We start from the raw sequence: 19,640 nt of genomic DNA, 5'->3' as shown, positions 1-19,640 counted from the left end.
TTTTTTTTCACTGTTTTTTTACAGGACAGGTTGTCAGATCAGATCGTTACTTTATCTTTTGGTGCTGAGACACCAGCCCAAAGAGGTTACTGGAATAAATACAGTATAAACCTGCAAGAAATTTCCACCTGGAAGGGAAAAAGTGGTACAAATCTTCACACTTTTGTTTGACACCCCTGTGACATTGTTTTCATAATGCACTGCAGCCCAGGGATTTTCTGGACACTTTACTATGAGGGGTACGTCCCAGAATACAAATGTCAGTGTTTCTACATGCGGGAATGAACTTCTGTGGACTTCCTGTGGAAACTAATAACTTATGAAACTGCCTTTGGTCAGCATCAACAAGAAAAGATGGAAAACATCAGCTTTACAGGGATAGTCTTTTGATGTGCCAACATAGCGTGACAGCCACATAGAAAGGGTTAAGGCTTGTGGCTTCACAAGTCAGCTCATCTGGTTCATGAAAAGCAAAAAGGAAAAACAAATAAACAGAGGCATTCAGCTATCTGTCTGCTTGGACTTAAACTGGATTTTTGTGTACAAGCCAAGAGAAATAAACACATAATCAAACAGACAGAAGAATATGTGATGTGTTTCTTCAGTCCTCTAGAACTTTCTCTCACTGGCTATTATTGCAATTAGCTTGGTTTCATCTGTTTGGTTTAAAAATACAAAAATAAAGAAAACGACGGAGGAGTTTGACTGTTAGCAGCACTAAATGTCTAAACTTTGCTGAGAACATCGACCGCCTGAGCAATGAAAACATTGTGGAGCCACACACATGCTGGTGACTCATCTATAGATTGCTTAATTCGATTTATTATTATTATTATTATTATTATTATTATTATTATTATTATTATTATTATTATTATTATTTATTTATTTATTTATTTATACTTGTGTTGTAATTTAAAACTATAAAATGTTTTCCCAGAAAAATTTGCTCTGATGGTCTGCTTTGTTTCATTTGTTTAGCTAAGATTTAAGATCTCTGACTGTGACCTCATTTTGACTCCTGTTTCTAATCCTGCGGTACTTTAACTAAAGGTTTATGTGACGTTTTCTTTTAAACTCAAGGACAAGTTTGCACTGTGCTGGTGAGTTTGAACAGACTTAACATGATGATTTTGTCGACATTCTTTTTCTAAGAAGATGAAGAAAGATTTCTCACAAACAGTGAAAAGTTGTTGCAAAGTATTTTTTTTTGTGATCATCAAACAAGAAAACAATGCATGAGTGTGAAGTGTACATTTGTATTCCCCTCTGTTGATGCTTACATGCCTAATTAAAACACAATCAATTGCCTTCAGATGTAACTTTGTTAGTAAAGTCCACTTGTGTGTAATTTAATCTCAGTATATACGCATCTTTTCTCTGAAGGCCAAGCAGCATCACGAAGACCAAGGAAGACAGCAGCCAAGTTAGTGACAAAGTTATGGCTGAGTTTAAAGACAGGTTAGCTGATCCGAGTATTTTTAAAATCTTAAGTATCTCTGTTAAATTCATCATCTGAAAATGGAAAGAGGGTGTCGTGACTGGAAACCTGTCGAGACAAAGCCGTCCACCTGAACGGACAGACCGCATAATCAATCAATCATCCATTATTTATAGAGCACATTTCATGCAGGGAGGTGTTTCAACACAAGAAGGGTTTCCTGGTTTTATCACTCTTATTTATCCTTGATTATTTTTGACAATATTGGATAATCACTTTATATGAAAAATATACACTAGAAAGAGCTTTAAATGGTCAGTTCCTATAAAAATGAATTTCATCTCCCTCTGCACCTCGAACTAAGAAGAAACCCCTAGGAGGGACTTCTTGTCAGGCGTTGCTATTCTTAACAGATTCAGGAGGGAGCTGAACTCACAGCTTTGAGTCTCTGGTCCTCCTCCACTGAGAGGATGTTTACACATCACTCTGTGTGTGTGTCACAGGGGTTAAGCAGAGTCAGGCATTCTTTCCATTACCCTCATCAAATCAATGTTTAACACTCCTCCATCTACTGTCCCTGCAGAACAGAGTCTGTTTGTGTGAGTGTGCGCTGTACATGTGTGTCGCCAAAACGCCTGATCAATAAACAGATAGGAAATTTGATCAGTAAAAAGTGGGACAGCGAGGCTGTCTGATGTGGGCTGGAGATAAAACTGGCACTCACCCAAAGCAGCTTGATGTCATTTCACAGCAGCTCAACTTCATTCCTCTGATTTCGAAGAACCAGACACGTCTCCCCCCACCCCCATCCTGCATCCCCAGCATCATCTGAAGGCTGGCATCTGCAGCACTACGGGAAATGTGGAAAGTACATTTACATTTATTGACTGAAATGTCTATAAAGCAAGTAGAACAAAGCAAAAAGTTTGGGATCATAAAATAATAAACCTGACTGGCTTAAACTTCTGTATTAAGAAAGGGATCACAAGCAATATAATGGTTGTTTGGAATGGAAATCAGATTTTCTGTTTTCCCAGAAAGAAAGACAATGAGTAAACCTGCTGAAGTTGGAATTTCTACTGAGAATGAGAATGTTTAGTATCCATTACCAAAATCTGTAGAATGTAGTAAAGCTGACTAATATAAATTATTTATTTATACAATATCTACCCATCCATTTTCTATAACCAATTATCCATGTAAGGTCACGGGGGGCTCGCGCCTATCTTCGGCTGTCATTGGGTGAGAGGTGGCTGGACAGATTGCCAGTATGTAAACAATATGTTACAGCCATTTATCCAAATGTACACACACTCTTAGGGAGTCAAGAGTGTGGGAGTCAAAAGGGAATCAAATAAAACAATGTAACTAATAATGAAGTCTTTCTTCGATCACTTAGTTTACAAAATATACTAAATACTTCTAATCCCAGCCCTTATGCTACTCAAATGAAAGTAATAAACAATTCTGAATATGAAAAACAAAAAGTGACAGAAACATTCAATGCATGTAATTTATATTCCATGTCATCATGTTTCCTTAAAACTATGTTTGTGCCTATTTATTTAACTACACTCAAATTACTCCACAGTTTGACTCCACACACAGAGGCAGGCAAACATATTTCTGGTGGTCTGTACATAAACATTTTTAAAGTTGTACACACACAAATTAAGAATTTTCTGACTTCATAGATAACATTTTTAACATTTCTAGTGACTGGTCATTTTTTGCTATTTGTCATGTCATCATATCAGGGCAATTCAAGCTAATCAACTTGGTAAAAATCGCCAAATGTTTAAGTTAAAGTACACAAAATGCAGTTTTAAATATGAATATGTGTACTTTACATTAATAACTAAAGGTGGGAATTTTTATTCCAAAAAGAATAAATAAAAATAATTAAAAGTCCTCCAGACCTTTGCTTGATGTTTGACCCCAGAAACTGCTCTAACATCAAAAACAACATTTAGTATTCCTTTAAAAATAGAAGTAATTCATTGTGACTTTGAGCTGTTACCAGGTTATTTCAGTATGCTCACTTTGTAATTCACAGACTTTACAGATCTCCCACGATCAATAGAGTAAGCCCTGGAAAAGTCTCCACATAGAGAAATGGATGCACAGCTCCAAGTCAATTTGCCTCTTCATCACTTTCATCCCTTCCCACGTTCTTTTTCTGCTCAGACACAAACCGCTTAATGTTTGCACTATGGCATATGTACTTAGTTTTTTTTAGCTGTAAAGTATTTTCATACTTCATAAATGAATCATAGAATATTAATAGCAGAGATGAAATGTCTCAATGGTGGGTGTGATTTGATGTATGATTGGTGGGAAACATCCTGATTAGACATCACTACTCTGTTCTAGAAAAAAACATAGGTACAAAACAACCAAAACAAATGCACTTAGTTTAATGGTGAGGGAACAAAATGATCAGTTTTGTGAATATTCACTCATACTTAAGGGAAATCAGAAGTGGCTAATGAACGGGTAGGTGGCTGATAACATCTAACATTTGTGTTTAGTGAAGGTTAGCAAATAATGTCAACCAAAAATAGAATTTTAGTATTTGCCAAATAATAATAAAGAAAACATCCACTATGAATTATAATGCATAATTAGTGTTGCATAATAAAGTTGTACTTCCAGAAGTCACTGTTAACATTAACTGTCCCAATACTGAAATATGCACAAAAAGCATGGATCAAATTTATTTTTTGTAGACTAAACTCCAAGCAGGGAAATCCCAAAGGCAATCTCTCTAACATGTGGCCTGTTTTATTTCAGTCACGTAGAGGTGTCTGCATTAGACTGTGTTATCATAACGACCGTTCAGTAAACAACTTCTTCTAGCAGACATTGGCTAACAGACAGCAAATTACCAAGGCAACAGTAAACATTCAAGAGTTTTGACAGTGTGTTTATGCAATGTGGATTACTAATGTTTGATCCATGTAGCTTCAGCTGACAGAACTGAATAAAACAACCAAGCCACACCAGGAGGTTTCCCTGAAAGAAATCAGTCTAACAAAATGGTAAATAAATAAGTTACTGTCAAAAATTTCAATAACATTCTTCTTTTTCAAAAATTGTTACATTTATAGCTACCAGTGTGAACTTGACAAGCGTACATGCTTGGTTTTAAGGAATCAATAAAAAAAAAATGCATTCACTGATACACATTGGTGTTATGCAAAACAGTAAATTTCTGTTCTTTCTTTTCTTTGTTTTCTTTACTCTGTTCAAAATTTGCCCGGATAATCTCACTTGACACAAGTTGTGTTTTGTAGCAAAACATAGTTTGCCTAACAAACTAGTTTTTCTGTCAATAAACTGGTTCTTTGGTTGTATACAGATGAAAAAGTAATGAGCTACATTATAATCATACCTTTATTTCCAAAATATCTTTGAAAATATACATTATTAAGCATGCCAAAATAACCAGGCTGTAGGGTTACTTTGTGTTTTTACACTGGGCTTTTGCTAGTTGGAAACTAATTTTCAGGAAAATCTAATGCCATTGTCTCTTGGTCTTTCCTCCCAATAACTCACAAGCATTTTCTGTTGCTTCAATATCGAGGGAATCCAAGACAAAAAGTTTATTTGCTTAGTTATGTTTGTTGACTTGAGAATTTGACTTGAGAATAACTGTGGAAGAGTTATTGCTGTATAAAGTAGAGCGTAAACACATCCATCTGCAACTGGATCCTTGGCATTTTGACAGAAAGGCACTGAATACTGGGGTCCCTCAGAGTTGTGTACTCAGTCCTGTTCTGTTCACTGTGCAGCAGTGCACAGATCAAACTGCATTATGTCATCTGCAAAGTTTACCATAGTGGATTTCATCAATAAAAATGTCAAGTCAGCATACAGAGAGGAGGTGTGATGGCTTACAGACTGAAGCAAAGTCAACAACTTGTTACTGGGAGTTGCTAAATCAAAAGACATGATCACTGGCTTTAATAAAACCACAGAGTGACCACGAGCCACTTAACTTAAACAGATCCTCTGTGGAGAATCCCCCAGGCCCCACCATATTCCTTGATCTTCACTTGATGACATGGATGATGAATTCATATCTGAACACTTTTCAAGCGCACCACTGAAAAGTTGTCATTGTCTTTCTTTCATTTACCTCACACCCTGGATGGGTAAAGCCAGCAGTATTGTAGGAAATCCCAGGAACCTCCTGCATGAACTCTTAACATAATATTAGATAATCATGTGGGTCCTCACTTTCAGATTATGTGCTTAACATTTTAATCAGGTTGGTATATATGTAGTGCTAGGTTTCTGGAAAATTAAATCTTATGTAACTTTGCAGTGTTTCACCCTTATAAGGCTGTAATGATAGTAAAGCCAACATGACTTGGTTTGGTGTCATATTTTAACATCAGCAGAATATCATCTTCAGGAAACTGGGCAGGATGAAGGGGTAAAAAATGACAGAACTTTCACTTTTTCAATAGACACTGCCAAGTATGCAATGATAATTTAAAAAAATATTTAAAAATCACAAAATAAGTATTTTTGTACAGCTCTAGTAGACATGATTGTATGACTTGAAAATTTTATTTAGCACATTAATCTGAACACAAGAAATCTCGGGATAACAACGGGGTGGACACAGTGATCAGGTTCCCCATGATGAACAATGTCACATCACCTCTACTGATACACACACACGCACTTACACACACCCATGCCACTGTTAAACCAAAGAATGGTGATCTGTTACATTCATCTGAAATCCTCATATTGACGTCATTTGGAGGTAAAGTCACAACGAATTTGACACTAAACAGTAAAACAGGGGAGCCACAGTCACAGTAAGTGTCTTCTTTTCATTCATCTTTCAGTGACAGCTTTGTCTGAGCCTGACCCGCTGGTCGTGATAGACACAGCTGATGCTATTTTCCACAGTATCACAAGCAGGTAATCAATCGTTCAAGAAGTCACAATAAAAGTCTTGATGAAAGCAAGCCTTCAGAGGACAGCTAGGTCATGGCAGCTCTTGGAGCGCACTTTTACTGCCATTCGCTGGTTGTTTCGTGCCACCAGTCGATCCAGGAAACGGCGGGCCTTCTTGGTGAGGCTCTCTTTACGCTTGTAGATTGAGTTTCTGTGCTTTGTGACCTCGTTACTGTCCCGACGGAGACGAATCTGTCGGACCACACCCTCAAACAGTTCGGACACGTTATGCTGCAGGGATGCAGACGTCTCAATGAATTTACAGTCAAACACTACCGCACAAGCACTGCCCTCTAGGAAAGAAAGGAAAGATGCTAAATTATTAAAGTAGGATCAAATGATGTTTAGCCATTTTTCAATCATGGATCAGTGACCCCACCTTCCACAGCGACCTCTCTGGCCCGGACCAAGTCACTCTTGTTTCCTACGAGGATGATGGGAAGATTTTCGGCTTGTCGAGCGCGCCTCAGTGTTATGCGGAGCTCAGCAGCTGAATCAAAACTTGAGCGGTCGGTGACAGAGTAAACAATAACATAAGCACTCCCCACCTTCAGGCAGTCATCATGACAGGTTGGGTCTCCTTTTTCCTAACAGAGGACACAATGACAGAGACTTCTTAATTTTTCCTAAACAGAATAAAAGGATAGTAAAAAGTGAATCGCCTTTAACTTTTGGGATTATGCACACATACATAGGGTTGTGGCATAGCTATACTTGTTTTTCTACAAACATTTCTATTGTGGTTTCTTATTGTTTAAAAAATACTAACATTATCAAGTCAGTGATGTTTCGTTTGAGGAGAGACCAGATTTTAAAGACCAGATTGTACATTTTCCTTCATATTGTTGAATTTTGACAAACACTTATGTTGGTAAATAAACTACAGAAAGAAATTCTGTTTACCTTTGAATGAATGGGGTCAATTTGACCATGATTATGTCTAACAATACTACATTTTTCTTTTTTAATGGTTGCACAAATTTTGTGTTGGAAAGTAACTTACCAACACAAATAAATGCTTAATACCCAGACAATTGATTGGTTGTGCTGGATTTTAAGCAAATGTAATTTTTAATTACATTTTTTAGAAGGATGTGGTCTGATTACATTTTCAGAACTTTTTCCTTTGTTAATGATGATGACATATACACACACACATTCACGACATGCTTCTTGTTTATCTGGACAGAACTAAGAAGTTATATTTCACGCTTAGAGATATTTCCACACCAATATACACTCACTCAAATGCAGCATACCGATTTATCACCTTCCCATGTGTCCATGACAATCAGTGTTGTTTCCTCTCCATCCACCATCAGTGTCCGTTCATATGTTTCCACTGTGAGGAGCAATAAATATAGGCACATAAACAGCTGGGAAAATTTAACATATCTTATTTCTTATGTTATGTTGGATTTGAGTTTTGGATTCATTCATATAAAAAGGTTTTTAATTTTGAGCTGCCTTGTTGCTGACATGAGATATAACAATAAACTTGACATAACCCTGGTGCAAAATATTTTTTTATTCTTTTCTCTTTTTCCAATGTGAATGCTTTAAAAATTACTCTGGCAGTAATGACAATTAAAACATTTGATAAAATCTTATTTGGAACAAACCCTTTTGTGAAAAGTTCATGCTAATAAATAAACTTAACAAGATTCTTTTTATACTTATCCTGTCATTTAATGCTGCTACTTTTGGATGACTTGTTGCCATATTAGAAACTTGTTGCCATATTTTGTCAATTCAGGACAGTTTTATGAGACTGATGTAATGATAATAATATAAGACGTCCACACATCTACCAATTTAAAAAAATCAGAATTTGTCCCTGACTTTTTACTAAACAGTGAAGTAAATTTACTGTGAAATTCCTTTCATTACAGCTGATGATATTTAGTTTCTGATCGGTTACTAAAGTTACAACATTTTGCAGGCTTTTCTTTTTTTTCTTGTCAAATTCTTGTTGCCATTTAAAAAACAAGATTAACATCAAGTATTATCTTTACCATTATATGATCTTAAGATGCATACAAGTAAACTTAAATAAAAAAAAAATTTCTGAAATGACCTGAAAAAAATATAAGTGTTTAGAAATCATAAATCCTGGACTACTAAACTAAGTTAATATGTATTTTTTATGGGTAAAATCAGATTATGGTGTCTATTGGACTGGTTAAACACTTCCTCCAAACTTGTTCATGTTATTCTACATTTTCTTTTCTATTTTATTTACAATCTCTTGAGAAGAAAATGTTGAGTTCAGTTGCTTAGATCGCATTTGAGGTGCTGTCTAAAGCTCACATTTAAATTGAACTATTAACTTTATGGAAATATCAGCTTAAACCAAAGTGATGGATCTTCAAAGTGAAACTGGTTTCTGAAGAGCCTCAACTTTGGCCAAAAGCTGGACAAAAGTTCAAAAAACTAAAACACATCTACCACCAGAATTACTGTTGAGACAAATGAGGAAACAATAAAAGCACAAACAATCTCTGAGTCAACAATATGTACATAAAAAACAAAACCCAGAGCTAATTCAGTACAACTAACTGCACACCAACCCTGTCCTCACAGTGTGTCAGACTGCTAATGGATCAATATGGGCTGCCAATCATGGCCAGAGGCCCAAAGTCACATGACACAAGAGCTCATCAATAATGTCGGGCCAGTCAAGGTTGCCATACCACAACAAAGTCAAAGATACTGTGCACAAATCTGAGCAGAGAAGCCTGGTTTTCTGCATCCATGTGATGTTTTGTACCCCAAAGATTATAAATAGTGTGCAAAAAAAAAACCTTTGTACAAGACTTAACATATATTTTCAAATACAAAGCAGCTGTGATTGAAGCTGTCTTCAGTCAGAAGAACAAGGAGCACTGTGGCGGGTTGTGGGGGCCATATGGTGCCAGGATCTCTAGATCGTAGAATCAATCTGTGATTGTGAGGACGGATGGAAGATGCTGAGACAGCTACGCCTCTAGAGAAAGAGTGGCAAGCTAAACACGACGGTCATTGTTTCCACTGTCCTCATGCTTCATTTCCTGTGAATGATGCTGAGAACTTTGGACCCTGTCATGACTGATGGAAACCAGAGTTCACAGAGATATTTACAGAGTGCAATAAATTGAACATCTTGTTTAATGAAAAAGCAATAAATTAAAGCACTGCTGAAGCCATGAAAGCACACTGACAACTAATTTATTAAAGAGTTCCACAAACAGCGTCCCACCTCCAGGTTGATCATCTTTCTCCGTGATTCCAGCAAAGATGCCTGCGAGGCTGGTCTTCCCGACACCATGGTCGCCAAGCAACACCACTCTGTAAACACACTCTGATTCACTCTGTGAGTCGTCATCTGAATCAGAACTCCAGTGAGCGCGGTAGTGGAGGGACTTGTCTCCGGGATGGTAAGATGCTGACTGCCCTAAAGGAGGGTGACTGCGAGTTGGACCGGGACGGTCCGGCTGTGTGCTCAGGGATCTTTGAAGGTCCCAAGTCCCGCTTAGCTGCTGGTAGAGGGGAGGAATTGGTGTGCTCCCTCGACGCCGCAGAGGCTCCTTATCTCTCTGAGTGTTAAGGGTCATAATGTTACGGTAACAGCATCAGGACAGGATGGGCCTATAAGGAAAATGGGACAGGTTAAATTTTGTAATCATCGATGTTATAAAGCATAAGATGTATGTTAAAAGTATATACAGGGCGGTTCTAGCGAAACACTGATCCTTAGAAATGAGATGTCGTCTTTCTTAAACCTAAAAATATGCAGACTCCAATGTGGCAGCGTGCACACTGAAAACCTGAACCTTCCTCTTCACCTTAAGTGCAGCTTCTTTAGGACTCATAGAGGAAGCGGTGCAACTTTAGTTTCATTAAACACAGTAGTAAACATGACAATGGTCTGATAAATTTATGATTAAGTCACAACGTTTATCTCCTAAAGCAAGTGAGTCACATTGCTGCATAAGATCACACAACCCTTTCTCTCTGCTGACAGACACCAGCAGATATATATTTGGGAGAGATAGGTGAGACAGAGGTGGACAGAAAGGTAAGGAGGAACAATTATACTGATATATTTCAAAGTACTTTTCTTTGTTTCAAGCAATACTTAAACTCTATGAGATTATATTGTGACTCACAAATAAGAGTAAGTTAAATTTCTAGTATTTTCTGGCAACAAAACTTTGTGCTCAATTTCAAAATAACCCTATATTTCAATAGCTTTACACCATTGGTGGAAAGAACACAACATAAAAGTTAATTAGTTGTCAATACAAACATTTTAAATACTTAAAAGAAAAATTATGTAATTTTTAAAATTTCATTTTAATTTTCGCTTGTCACGTTATTTTTTTTTCACTCACAATAGTCACAATATCTGTTTCAAAATTATGTTGTTGCTGTAAAAGAAAACAACCTGGAATTTCAGGAAGCTATTTGTGTCTTTTATGTGTTTTTTTATCCTTCAGATGCCTTTGTAAGATATTGTGACTCTATTTTGTAACAAAATACTTAATTGACAAGAGTATCAAACTAAAGAAAATAATATATATTTTAAAACCTTGTTATATTTTTTTAGAATATTTCTGATATTTCTGTGTTTTTGGTGTTTCCCTGGGTTTGGATAAGTTAATTAATAATAATTAATAATGCTATTAATTATTATTTATTATTAATAATACTATGATTGATAATAGTATTATTCATAATAGTAATAATAATACAATTAATTATTATTAATTAAAAATATTCCTTTAAATGTTACTTAAAGGAACGTCAACATTTTTCAAATGGGCAGTGTGGAGCATTTTCAGTAGTCAGTAGCTTAACTGCAGTGGATACCTCTCGTGATCCACTGGAAATCGGAAAACTTCTCATGGATGCAGGAAGCTAACAGATACTCAGAGCAGGAAAAATATCTTAAAGACTGAATTGATCCTATATAAGGCAATTAAAATCTCAAAAGTATATTTAGACTTTATTGTGATTGCATCAGACTGTTTTTTTTGTGTCTGTTTTTTCAAGGGATCAACATCTTTGTCTTGATGCTGAATAACTGAGTTGGAATATTTTTTGTCTAACTAGCAGTTCTTCTTCTATAGAAACTGTGTCATATAACTATGCTTATTACACCCATTACTGCTCATTTTTAGTGTGTATATTTATTGTTTTGGAGTAAATTTTACTCACATTTTATCCTTTGAAAAAATACTCAGTTTTCTCTGCATAATCCTTTGCTTAGCAAAAAAAACTGTTATATTTGAAAAAGCTGTAACATGAACAACATTTTGAAGCATGTGTCTGTGTGTGTTAGGAATATTTTTTTCCAATTGCACTGATTTATTTTAAAAGGTATAATTTTGATCTAGATTGTACTGAGTTAGATACTGACTACTCATAACTACTCTATACAACTACACTTAAGACATACTGGGCCATAAAAAAGGGATTCTGGTTTGTTGGTTTATAACTCAGCTGACTTACTTCATTACTCTTTAGTCTGATTAAAAGTTAAATAGGTGTAGCTTTTATTCACTAAACAGCTGGTTCTGCAATTATATTCTCTGTTTATTTGAATTGAAACTGTCCTCAAAAACTAATCAAACCTCTCACAACAGTTGATTTACATGGAAAACAACAATGACTCAAATAATTAATACTGCGTAGACAGTATTGGCAAAAGGTTATTTGAAAGATATAAAACTTTCCAATATATGAGCTGTGCAGGACATAGCAGCAACACTTAAACAAACCTCCTGCAATAAATAATTCAAGCATTTAAAGATGCCAAGAATGGCAGGCAGGATGGTGAGCACCATTTAGACCGGCCAAGAGCTACGTAGTTGTAGTCCAAGCATAAACTATGAACGACCAGCTCTCTACTTCATAATTATTCAGCTTATTAAAGAAATTGGACTTTTCTGTTGACAGCAAAGTTGTCAATGTTCTTTGTGTTTTCATCAAGAACAATCCCACAGGTAATAAAACATATACACAACTTCGCAAGTTAACATATTTTTTATTAACTTCAGTTAAGCCAGACTTATTTATTAGGTAATAAGAAATCTCAAGAAGAAATGAAACATACACAGATTTATACAGAAGTCTACACAGGGAATAGACTCTATGTGAGGCTAAAAGTACTACCTTGTATGTTAAATATCATTAGCTCATATGCACTAAAATTAAGTACAGATATATAGTCATCATTTCACAACTAATATAATATTTAAAAAAATACAGCATTACAAGTTTTATAATTTCTGTCTCGGTACAGGAACTACTTAACACACGCAATGCTTAAATGCTACAAAGTAATGTCAATCAGTTCATTTAAATATCTGGACCTACCATACACTCCATGCACAGTCTAGGTCAGTGCAGCCTCAGTAAACAACAGAAAAGAGTTGAGCCCGGTCTCCCCGTCTCTGTCAGTGTAATAGTATCCCGGTGCCACAGTAACCCCGGCTGGAAAAAAAAAAAGTTCCACAACAGCGTTAAAAATTCAGCAGCAGAATCACAGTTATCAGCCTCCCTCTGTGTGAGTGTGTGTGTAAGAGAGACAGCAGAGCAGAAACAGATATCTGAGGAGGGAGAGTGTGCAGGACTTTTATCAGAGTGGAGGGTGAGCTGCTTTAGCAAACATTTTTGGTCACTTCCTGCTTGATCTAAAAGACACAGTTTAACTACATGAAACAACTTGGCTTGGCTTACGTCTTTTCTTCTGTTCTATTGTTCTAAATTTTGTTTTAAAAAACATAAAAAACAAAACAAAACAATATATTTTCTTTTGATGGAACATTTCTTCTGTTTTATTGTTTGCTGAAAGTGTTAGATTTCCCAGACTAACATAGATGACAGCTATAGATCAAATTGTTAGCTGAAGATTAAATATTTTCTGAGATGTGGTGAAGAAAAGCACTATTTATCATGTGCTTTTCAAATTTGATCTTTATGGAAAATTGGCAAGAAGAAAGCTACTTTATCCAAAGATCTGGCAGACCAAGCAAGTTCACCCTAAAAGCAGATCACAAGATGCTAAAAGAAGTCTTCAAAAATCTACAGCACATTTTTGCTACTCTGTTTTATTTTTTATTTTTTTTATTTATTGGCTCTAGTGGCCTTCATATGATTGTGAATGAACAGAAAAGCGTGTTGTGAGAGAGACAGAAGACATGCAGCAAAGGTAAACAGGCTGAGACTCAAAGCTGTGACGGCTGAATAGAGGACTGACGGCTCCATGCCTGGGTGGCGCGGTTTACCCTGGTACCACCGCTGCACCCCAAACTCATGCTACTGTTGGTGTGGAAGAGCCCCTACTATTAGTTAGATTATTTGGACCTCACAGCAGAGGATATGGACTCAGCCACTGGACTGTCTGATAAATTAGACATTTGTGCAACAGTCAATTCCCTAAGATGCCTTGAAATAATGGATAATACAAGAAATCTGCCCACCTTAGACTCTGTGTGGTGTTTCCATGTTCACCTTGTGGAAGCATAGTTACTTCAGCTGCCTCTCACAGTCCAAAACCACTGTTTGGTTAATTGATCTCAGAGATGGGTTGTTTGTAAATGTGTGTCTCTGTAATGTGCTAATAAACTGACTCATGACCTGTTCAGAGGATACCTCAAATCTGGACTGATGACGGCTGGAGGTAGGCACTACATAGACAATGTATGTGTGGATGTATTAGGTAAATACATTTCTTTTAAAATTTCACAATTTCATTAGGAAGTTTTAGTTGGTATTTTGACTTTTATAAGATTGAAGACTGTGAGAAATGGTGGTGAACCAAAAAACAGGAGGTGAGTTCAATAAGAAACTGCAGTAGGAAGTTGGAAAATTTAAAGGCCACAGGCTGACCTTTAATAAGTAAGACCAGAATGTTCTGCATAAATCAGTTTACAGATGAATCAGATTCATTTTTTCATAATTGGATTAAAGAGATGATTAAAATTCAGCACAAATGAAAAACACAGGCTATCAGAATTATAAGAGTCTATTTTGACATGTTTGCAGGAAAAGTGTTACACATTAGTGCTAAACTTCACATAGTTTTTTTGGCATAAATGGCTTTCCATATTTTACACATGTAACATGATGGAAAATTAAATGGTAGAGGGCACGCAGTACTTCCTCTGTGTCAGAGTGAGTGAATGAAACTCAACACATCACAGATGTTGAGATATCATCCACCCCCACGCAGTTCAAAGGTTTAAGAGCGAGAGGAAGCATTTCCATAGTCACTACACCATAAACACTCTACTTTAAAAGCTGCAGAAGCTATTTGTTTATTTTTTATTTCTATAAAAGATGAACTCAATCAGATTTTTCAAATAAGAACATTGGAAAGCTGTTTGCTATTCGCTTTAACCAAACCAGCATAGCAGCTTATTATTCCTTGAACTGTCTGCAGCTTAGCGGCTGCTCTAGCTAATATTTGTCTTCGAAGTTGGTTTAAAACTTGAACTTCCATTCCTTCCAGATGACTCATTTTGGAAAGCAGATCTCTTTCATCTGTAAATGAACAAGTTAGAAAAATAACCATCCTTATCAGCTGAAGAGACATACACAGCACCGCAGCTTTTGAAACAGATGAGCAGAATGATTCATTTATCGTCATTACCCCTTTGCTCTGGTATTAAAAGTATTATCTTTTTAAATTAATGTAACTCTTTTGTATTCCCCTCATTAACTCAAATAGTTTTTGTATGTTGCAATATTAGTTTTTATGATTCCCTGTTACACGTGGAACACTTTATTTTGTCGAAATGATGCCTTTTTAGGAAGAGAGAGTCAGTTGAGGTTTTTATAGAGTTAATAGTGTCTCTCTATGGCATTAATCACCACTGCCTGGGTGAAATCAGTAAGGTTTATTTTTAGTGTAAATGAGCAAGCTGGCCATTTTTCTGCAGATGTTTTGAGCTTGCTTCATTCTTCAAGTGAATGTTTATATATGCAAAGCAATTTAGGTACATTTTTGTAGAGGACCACCTGTAATGATATGCAATGCTGAGTTAAGCCAAAAGTCTGTTAGCCTCATCCAGATTGTGTGATTAAACAACAATAAGTTCCAGAAATGAGTTTCTTTATTGTTTAAACTCACATGGGGACTGCAGTTAAGATCCACATAGCAACATGAACAATCATCAATCCTCATTTTGAGGTTCAAAGAAGAATTTTAAGAATTTGTGTGAATTTGAGAATATTACTTCTCCTACATGAGTAAATTTTTGATACTGTTTATTAAAGTAGATTAATTCTGATAATTGCTTCATACAGTGATGTTTTTCAGTTGTACACATAAAGTTTGAGTAACATAATGTATAATATTATTAACTTCTACTGCCCCCATGTGGTATTATCAATACATGTATTTATTTACTGCAATTAATCACAAATTAATTAGAGCGGTAATTTCCTAAGTTTGGGGTTTTCAGCTCCTACTTAGAAATTAAACTAAATAACAGAAAAAACTATAGTAAAGTATCTTTATGCCATAATCTACAAAAAAGAAAAAAAAAACACTTTTGCCTTTTTTTTTTTTTATTTATTTATTATTATTTTTTTAGGTTTTATATAACTTGAAAATTATACCAAATATCAATTTGTCAATAGGCTGTTGAAGAGAATCTCACATGATACATACAATATCCCAAGCAGAGGACTTTAAGACTCTTGGTGTGTTGTTAATGAAATGGACAGACAGATAGGGCCTGCAGCAGTAATGCAGCTGCTGCTCCAGTCTGTCGAGGTGAAGAAACACAGAGCTGAACCAAAAAGTGAAGGCAAGACAAGAAAAGTTTATTTGTGTGGCCCATTTTAGAAGCAAGAAAATTCAAAGTGCTTCACATGATAAATCTCTCAGTTTACAGGTCCGTGAGCTGTGGTCATGACAGCTGAATCATTGCCAAAAGAGCAACATCTCTTAGACTCTGCCTTCATTTCAAATAATTTGAAAGGAGCCAGTAGATGTGGTTTTGGTATCTGATCAGGATGGCTCCAGGTGCCTCCCTTTGGAGTCGGGGAAGACCCAGAATTTGTTGGAGCAACTACCTTGTCAAGCCTGGGAGCGCCTTGGGATACCTCCAGTATTGTGAGTGCGTGTATTTGTGTGCATGGATGGATGGATGGATGGATGGATGGATGGATGGACATGTGTAAACCTTGTAGCCCCCCTAACAGCAACACTGCATCAAACTTTAGCAAAGTAGTAAGGATGTGTAATATTCGTCACCAACTTTCTGCTTATTGTTTCCAGGCTTTTTATTACATAACACTAAAATATTTTCAGACACAAACTCAATTTGCTTGCCGACATTTTCTGTAACTAAATTATGAGAATCTATTTCTATATTTCTACAATATTTTCTATGCTCAATTGTTGTCATTATGATTATAAACGACCACTTCTTTATTTGTTTCCTCCAAACCAAACACCAAGAAGTATGATCATCACATTCCTCCAAGAAAGTTTTAATTCAGCCAAAAACAGTTTTAAGATATTTAAATGTTTTCTTCTTGTTTTATACTTGTATTTAGGGTTCATTTAAAGGGGAGTTTTGTGTAGGGAACATTGGTTCATCTCGATTTCAGTGTTCATCGATGGACACTGCCTATAAAATCTGTTTTATAACATTTTCCTGGTGATGAGGTTAGTCAGTCTAACCTCATCACCAGGTTAGACAGATTCATTTTCAAACAAGAAATCGTGATTGTCACAAGAGTTATGGATGTTCTTCATTCTTTGTCTAAAGGAAGCTTTCTTCTTCTCTCCTCTTCTTGTTACTGCTTTCACTCTGGGTTTCTGGTTGACTGGAGGATGAAGTAGGCTGGGCTTCATCTTGACTTCCATCACAAACAGAGTGAAAACTTTGACCTGGAAGGCAGAATATTAATGTAAAATGAATGGATTTTTCAGGCAAAAACTACAGAAAATGAAATTAATCACAGCTGGTGTTGGTTTTAGCATACTTTTTTGAAGTTTGTTTGTTTGCCATGGAGGTAATGCCATACTGAGCCACTGGGACATTTTCTTAGAGATCCTGTCTGGAACTTTGAAGGGGACACAAATGAAACAACAAATACATCTTCATAAAAACATGTAGTAGGACCATATTTCAGAAGTTGAAGAGGCATCAACACAAAAGGTAAACAGAAAATAATAATTGTATTATAACAAATACAGGAAACAATTCATCTGAATTTAGATCTTCATATCCTAATGAATTACAGGTCAGCACTGTTTTTTTAAAAAAAGGGCGAATAGTACGTACTCTTTGAAAAATCAGAGGTGACTGTTGAGGCTGTTACATTTTCCTGCACATGTTCTTGGGATATTTCATCAATATCTGTTGCAGTTTCCGCCTGCAATGCAAATCTTTCCAAAAGGTGATCCATAAGATCCTGAGCATGCTCTGGCTTAGTTCTGATGGCTAATTGCAGTGGAGGTTGTCCAACAGAGATCTTCAGCAACGTAAGGTTTCTGAGGAACCAGAACCCCGGAGAAGTACATTACACTCTCCTATCAGATACTTGCACTAAAGTAACATTTCGCCAAACTATTCAACTGAACTTAAACGATGACACTGTGTTCCAATTTGTTCAAGTAAATCCAACCAAAAATAATTGTCTAAAACAAAAATGTAAAAGTTTTAGACTTTACCTGTTTTTGAAATGTCTATAAACCCAAAAGAGAACAACCAGAACAACCAAAATCACAAATAAAACCAGGAGTGATATGAAGAGGATGTCAACTGACGTCTGATAGACCATGGCAATGCTGATCCCTGAAATGTAGAGGACAGTGATGCATGTGTTTTACTGATCAGCTGTTTTAAGCATAAAGGAGGGAAAAAAACAGTTGATTATTGAAACAGTGGAGACAAAACAATGTTAATTTTCTGTTATCCTACAATTACTGGCTTTACTTTCTAATTAAAAAGCTCAAACACTTATAAAGCTATTGATTTGTGTTCTCTATCCGTATAGAGAACACAAATCTCTGAGCTAAATGAAATGATGAGTTCAAAAAACTTTGAGCAACTATCAGAATTTCCCACTTGAAGTCTGTTTAAGTTAATCCTTATAGAGAATGAAAAAAAAAACACAAATAAAAAAATACCTGCTTTTTCCTGCTACTCTCTTCCCTTGTTTAATTACCACTAAACAAAAGCCCTGACCCTTTCATTTGAATTTAAAAGTAAACATTCTGTTAGAATTTCGTTAAGTAATTACAGAGTTTGATTGTCATCAGTTTTTAAGATTTACTACAGTTACTATAACAAAAACAATAATTATTGATGCAATTTTTATCATTTCTAGACAAAGAATCAACACTAATTAACATTCATAGCGTGCGTGTAGCTTTTTATACCTTTCTGCCCAAATAAATAGCTATGATGTTGTAGAAAAAAGGTTAGTGTTGCTCATACAAGTTCTATCAGATAGTGTAAATGGCTCGTATTTGATATTCCTTCTTCTGTCAGCTGTTTGCCATAATTACTGCAAATTTTACTCCTGATTGGCCGGCGGTTTCTTGGGATGACTCCTCTCCTGAAAACTCTGGATGCCAAGATGTCGAGGTTTATTTGAAGAAACACAAGCAGAGCTGAACACTCTGAAACTTTGTTTCACCAGAGAATCTGGATTCAGCCTATTCAAGATGTCTGATCAATCTTTGTGGTTTCAATAAATGCTTCGGTTTGCAATGTAAAACATTGTACAGTTGTTTATATAAAAATGAAACTCTTCAAGATTCAGATTTTTCATATCTCAGATGTGTGTTTAAACATTCAATACCTTCTTATAAACTCCTTTTCCATGTTGTTTTTCAACCTATTTTGTTCAGGAAAGCTCAATGCTTACTATACCCTTACAATTAATTATTATGGTAATTGTTATGGCCTCCTTGTAGATAATTGCCTGTAGATTAAGTTAATTGTAATCAGTGCAGCTGATTTGACTTTTCAATGAAACTATTTTGTAATATAAGCAGATTATTACTATTTTAAGACAATGAATTCGCTTTTTATATAATCTTTACATGCTCTATATTATCTATGAGATTATACAATATGCAGAAGTGTGTAATAAGGAAAAGTTGCGTCACAGCTTTAGTTGTTAAAAAAATGGAGGACAAGAGGATGTGGATATTATTAAGTCCAAAAGAGGGCAGCAGTGAGTAAATATAGGAAATAACAGAAACCAG

At 35.8% G+C, this 19,640-nt stretch overlaps 1 protein-coding gene across 1 annotated transcript; it reads right to left on the bottom strand.

Moving 5' to 3' along the window:
- Positions 1–6,003: 6,003 nt before the first annotated feature.
- On the bottom strand, positions 6,004–13,033 carry rem1 (RAS (RAD and GEM)-like GTP-binding 1). The gene is made up of 5 exons (XM_015030132.1): positions 12,779–13,033; positions 9,657–10,045; positions 7,678–7,760; positions 6,798–7,005; positions 6,004–6,711 (listed from the first exon to the last, which is right to left on the bottom strand). Exons 2-5 carry the CDS (start codon positions 10,009–10,011, stop codon positions 6,434–6,436), a joined length of 924 nt encoding a protein of 307 aa, XP_014885618.1. The 5' UTR covers positions 10,012–10,045; positions 12,779–13,033; the 3' UTR covers positions 6,004–6,433.
- Positions 13,034–19,640: the final 6,607 nt, after the last annotated feature.

This window comes from Poecilia latipinna, unplaced genomic scaffold (genome assembly GCF_001443285.1).
Source record: "Poecilia latipinna isolate Pla-1442-1.1 unplaced genomic scaffold, P_latipinna-1.0 Scaffold174, whole genome shotgun sequence".
In the NCBI taxonomy this organism is placed as follows: domain Eukaryota; kingdom Metazoa; phylum Chordata; class Actinopteri; order Cyprinodontiformes; family Poeciliidae; genus Poecilia; species Poecilia latipinna.
This window is presented reverse-complemented; position numbering and strand designations above follow the sequence as displayed.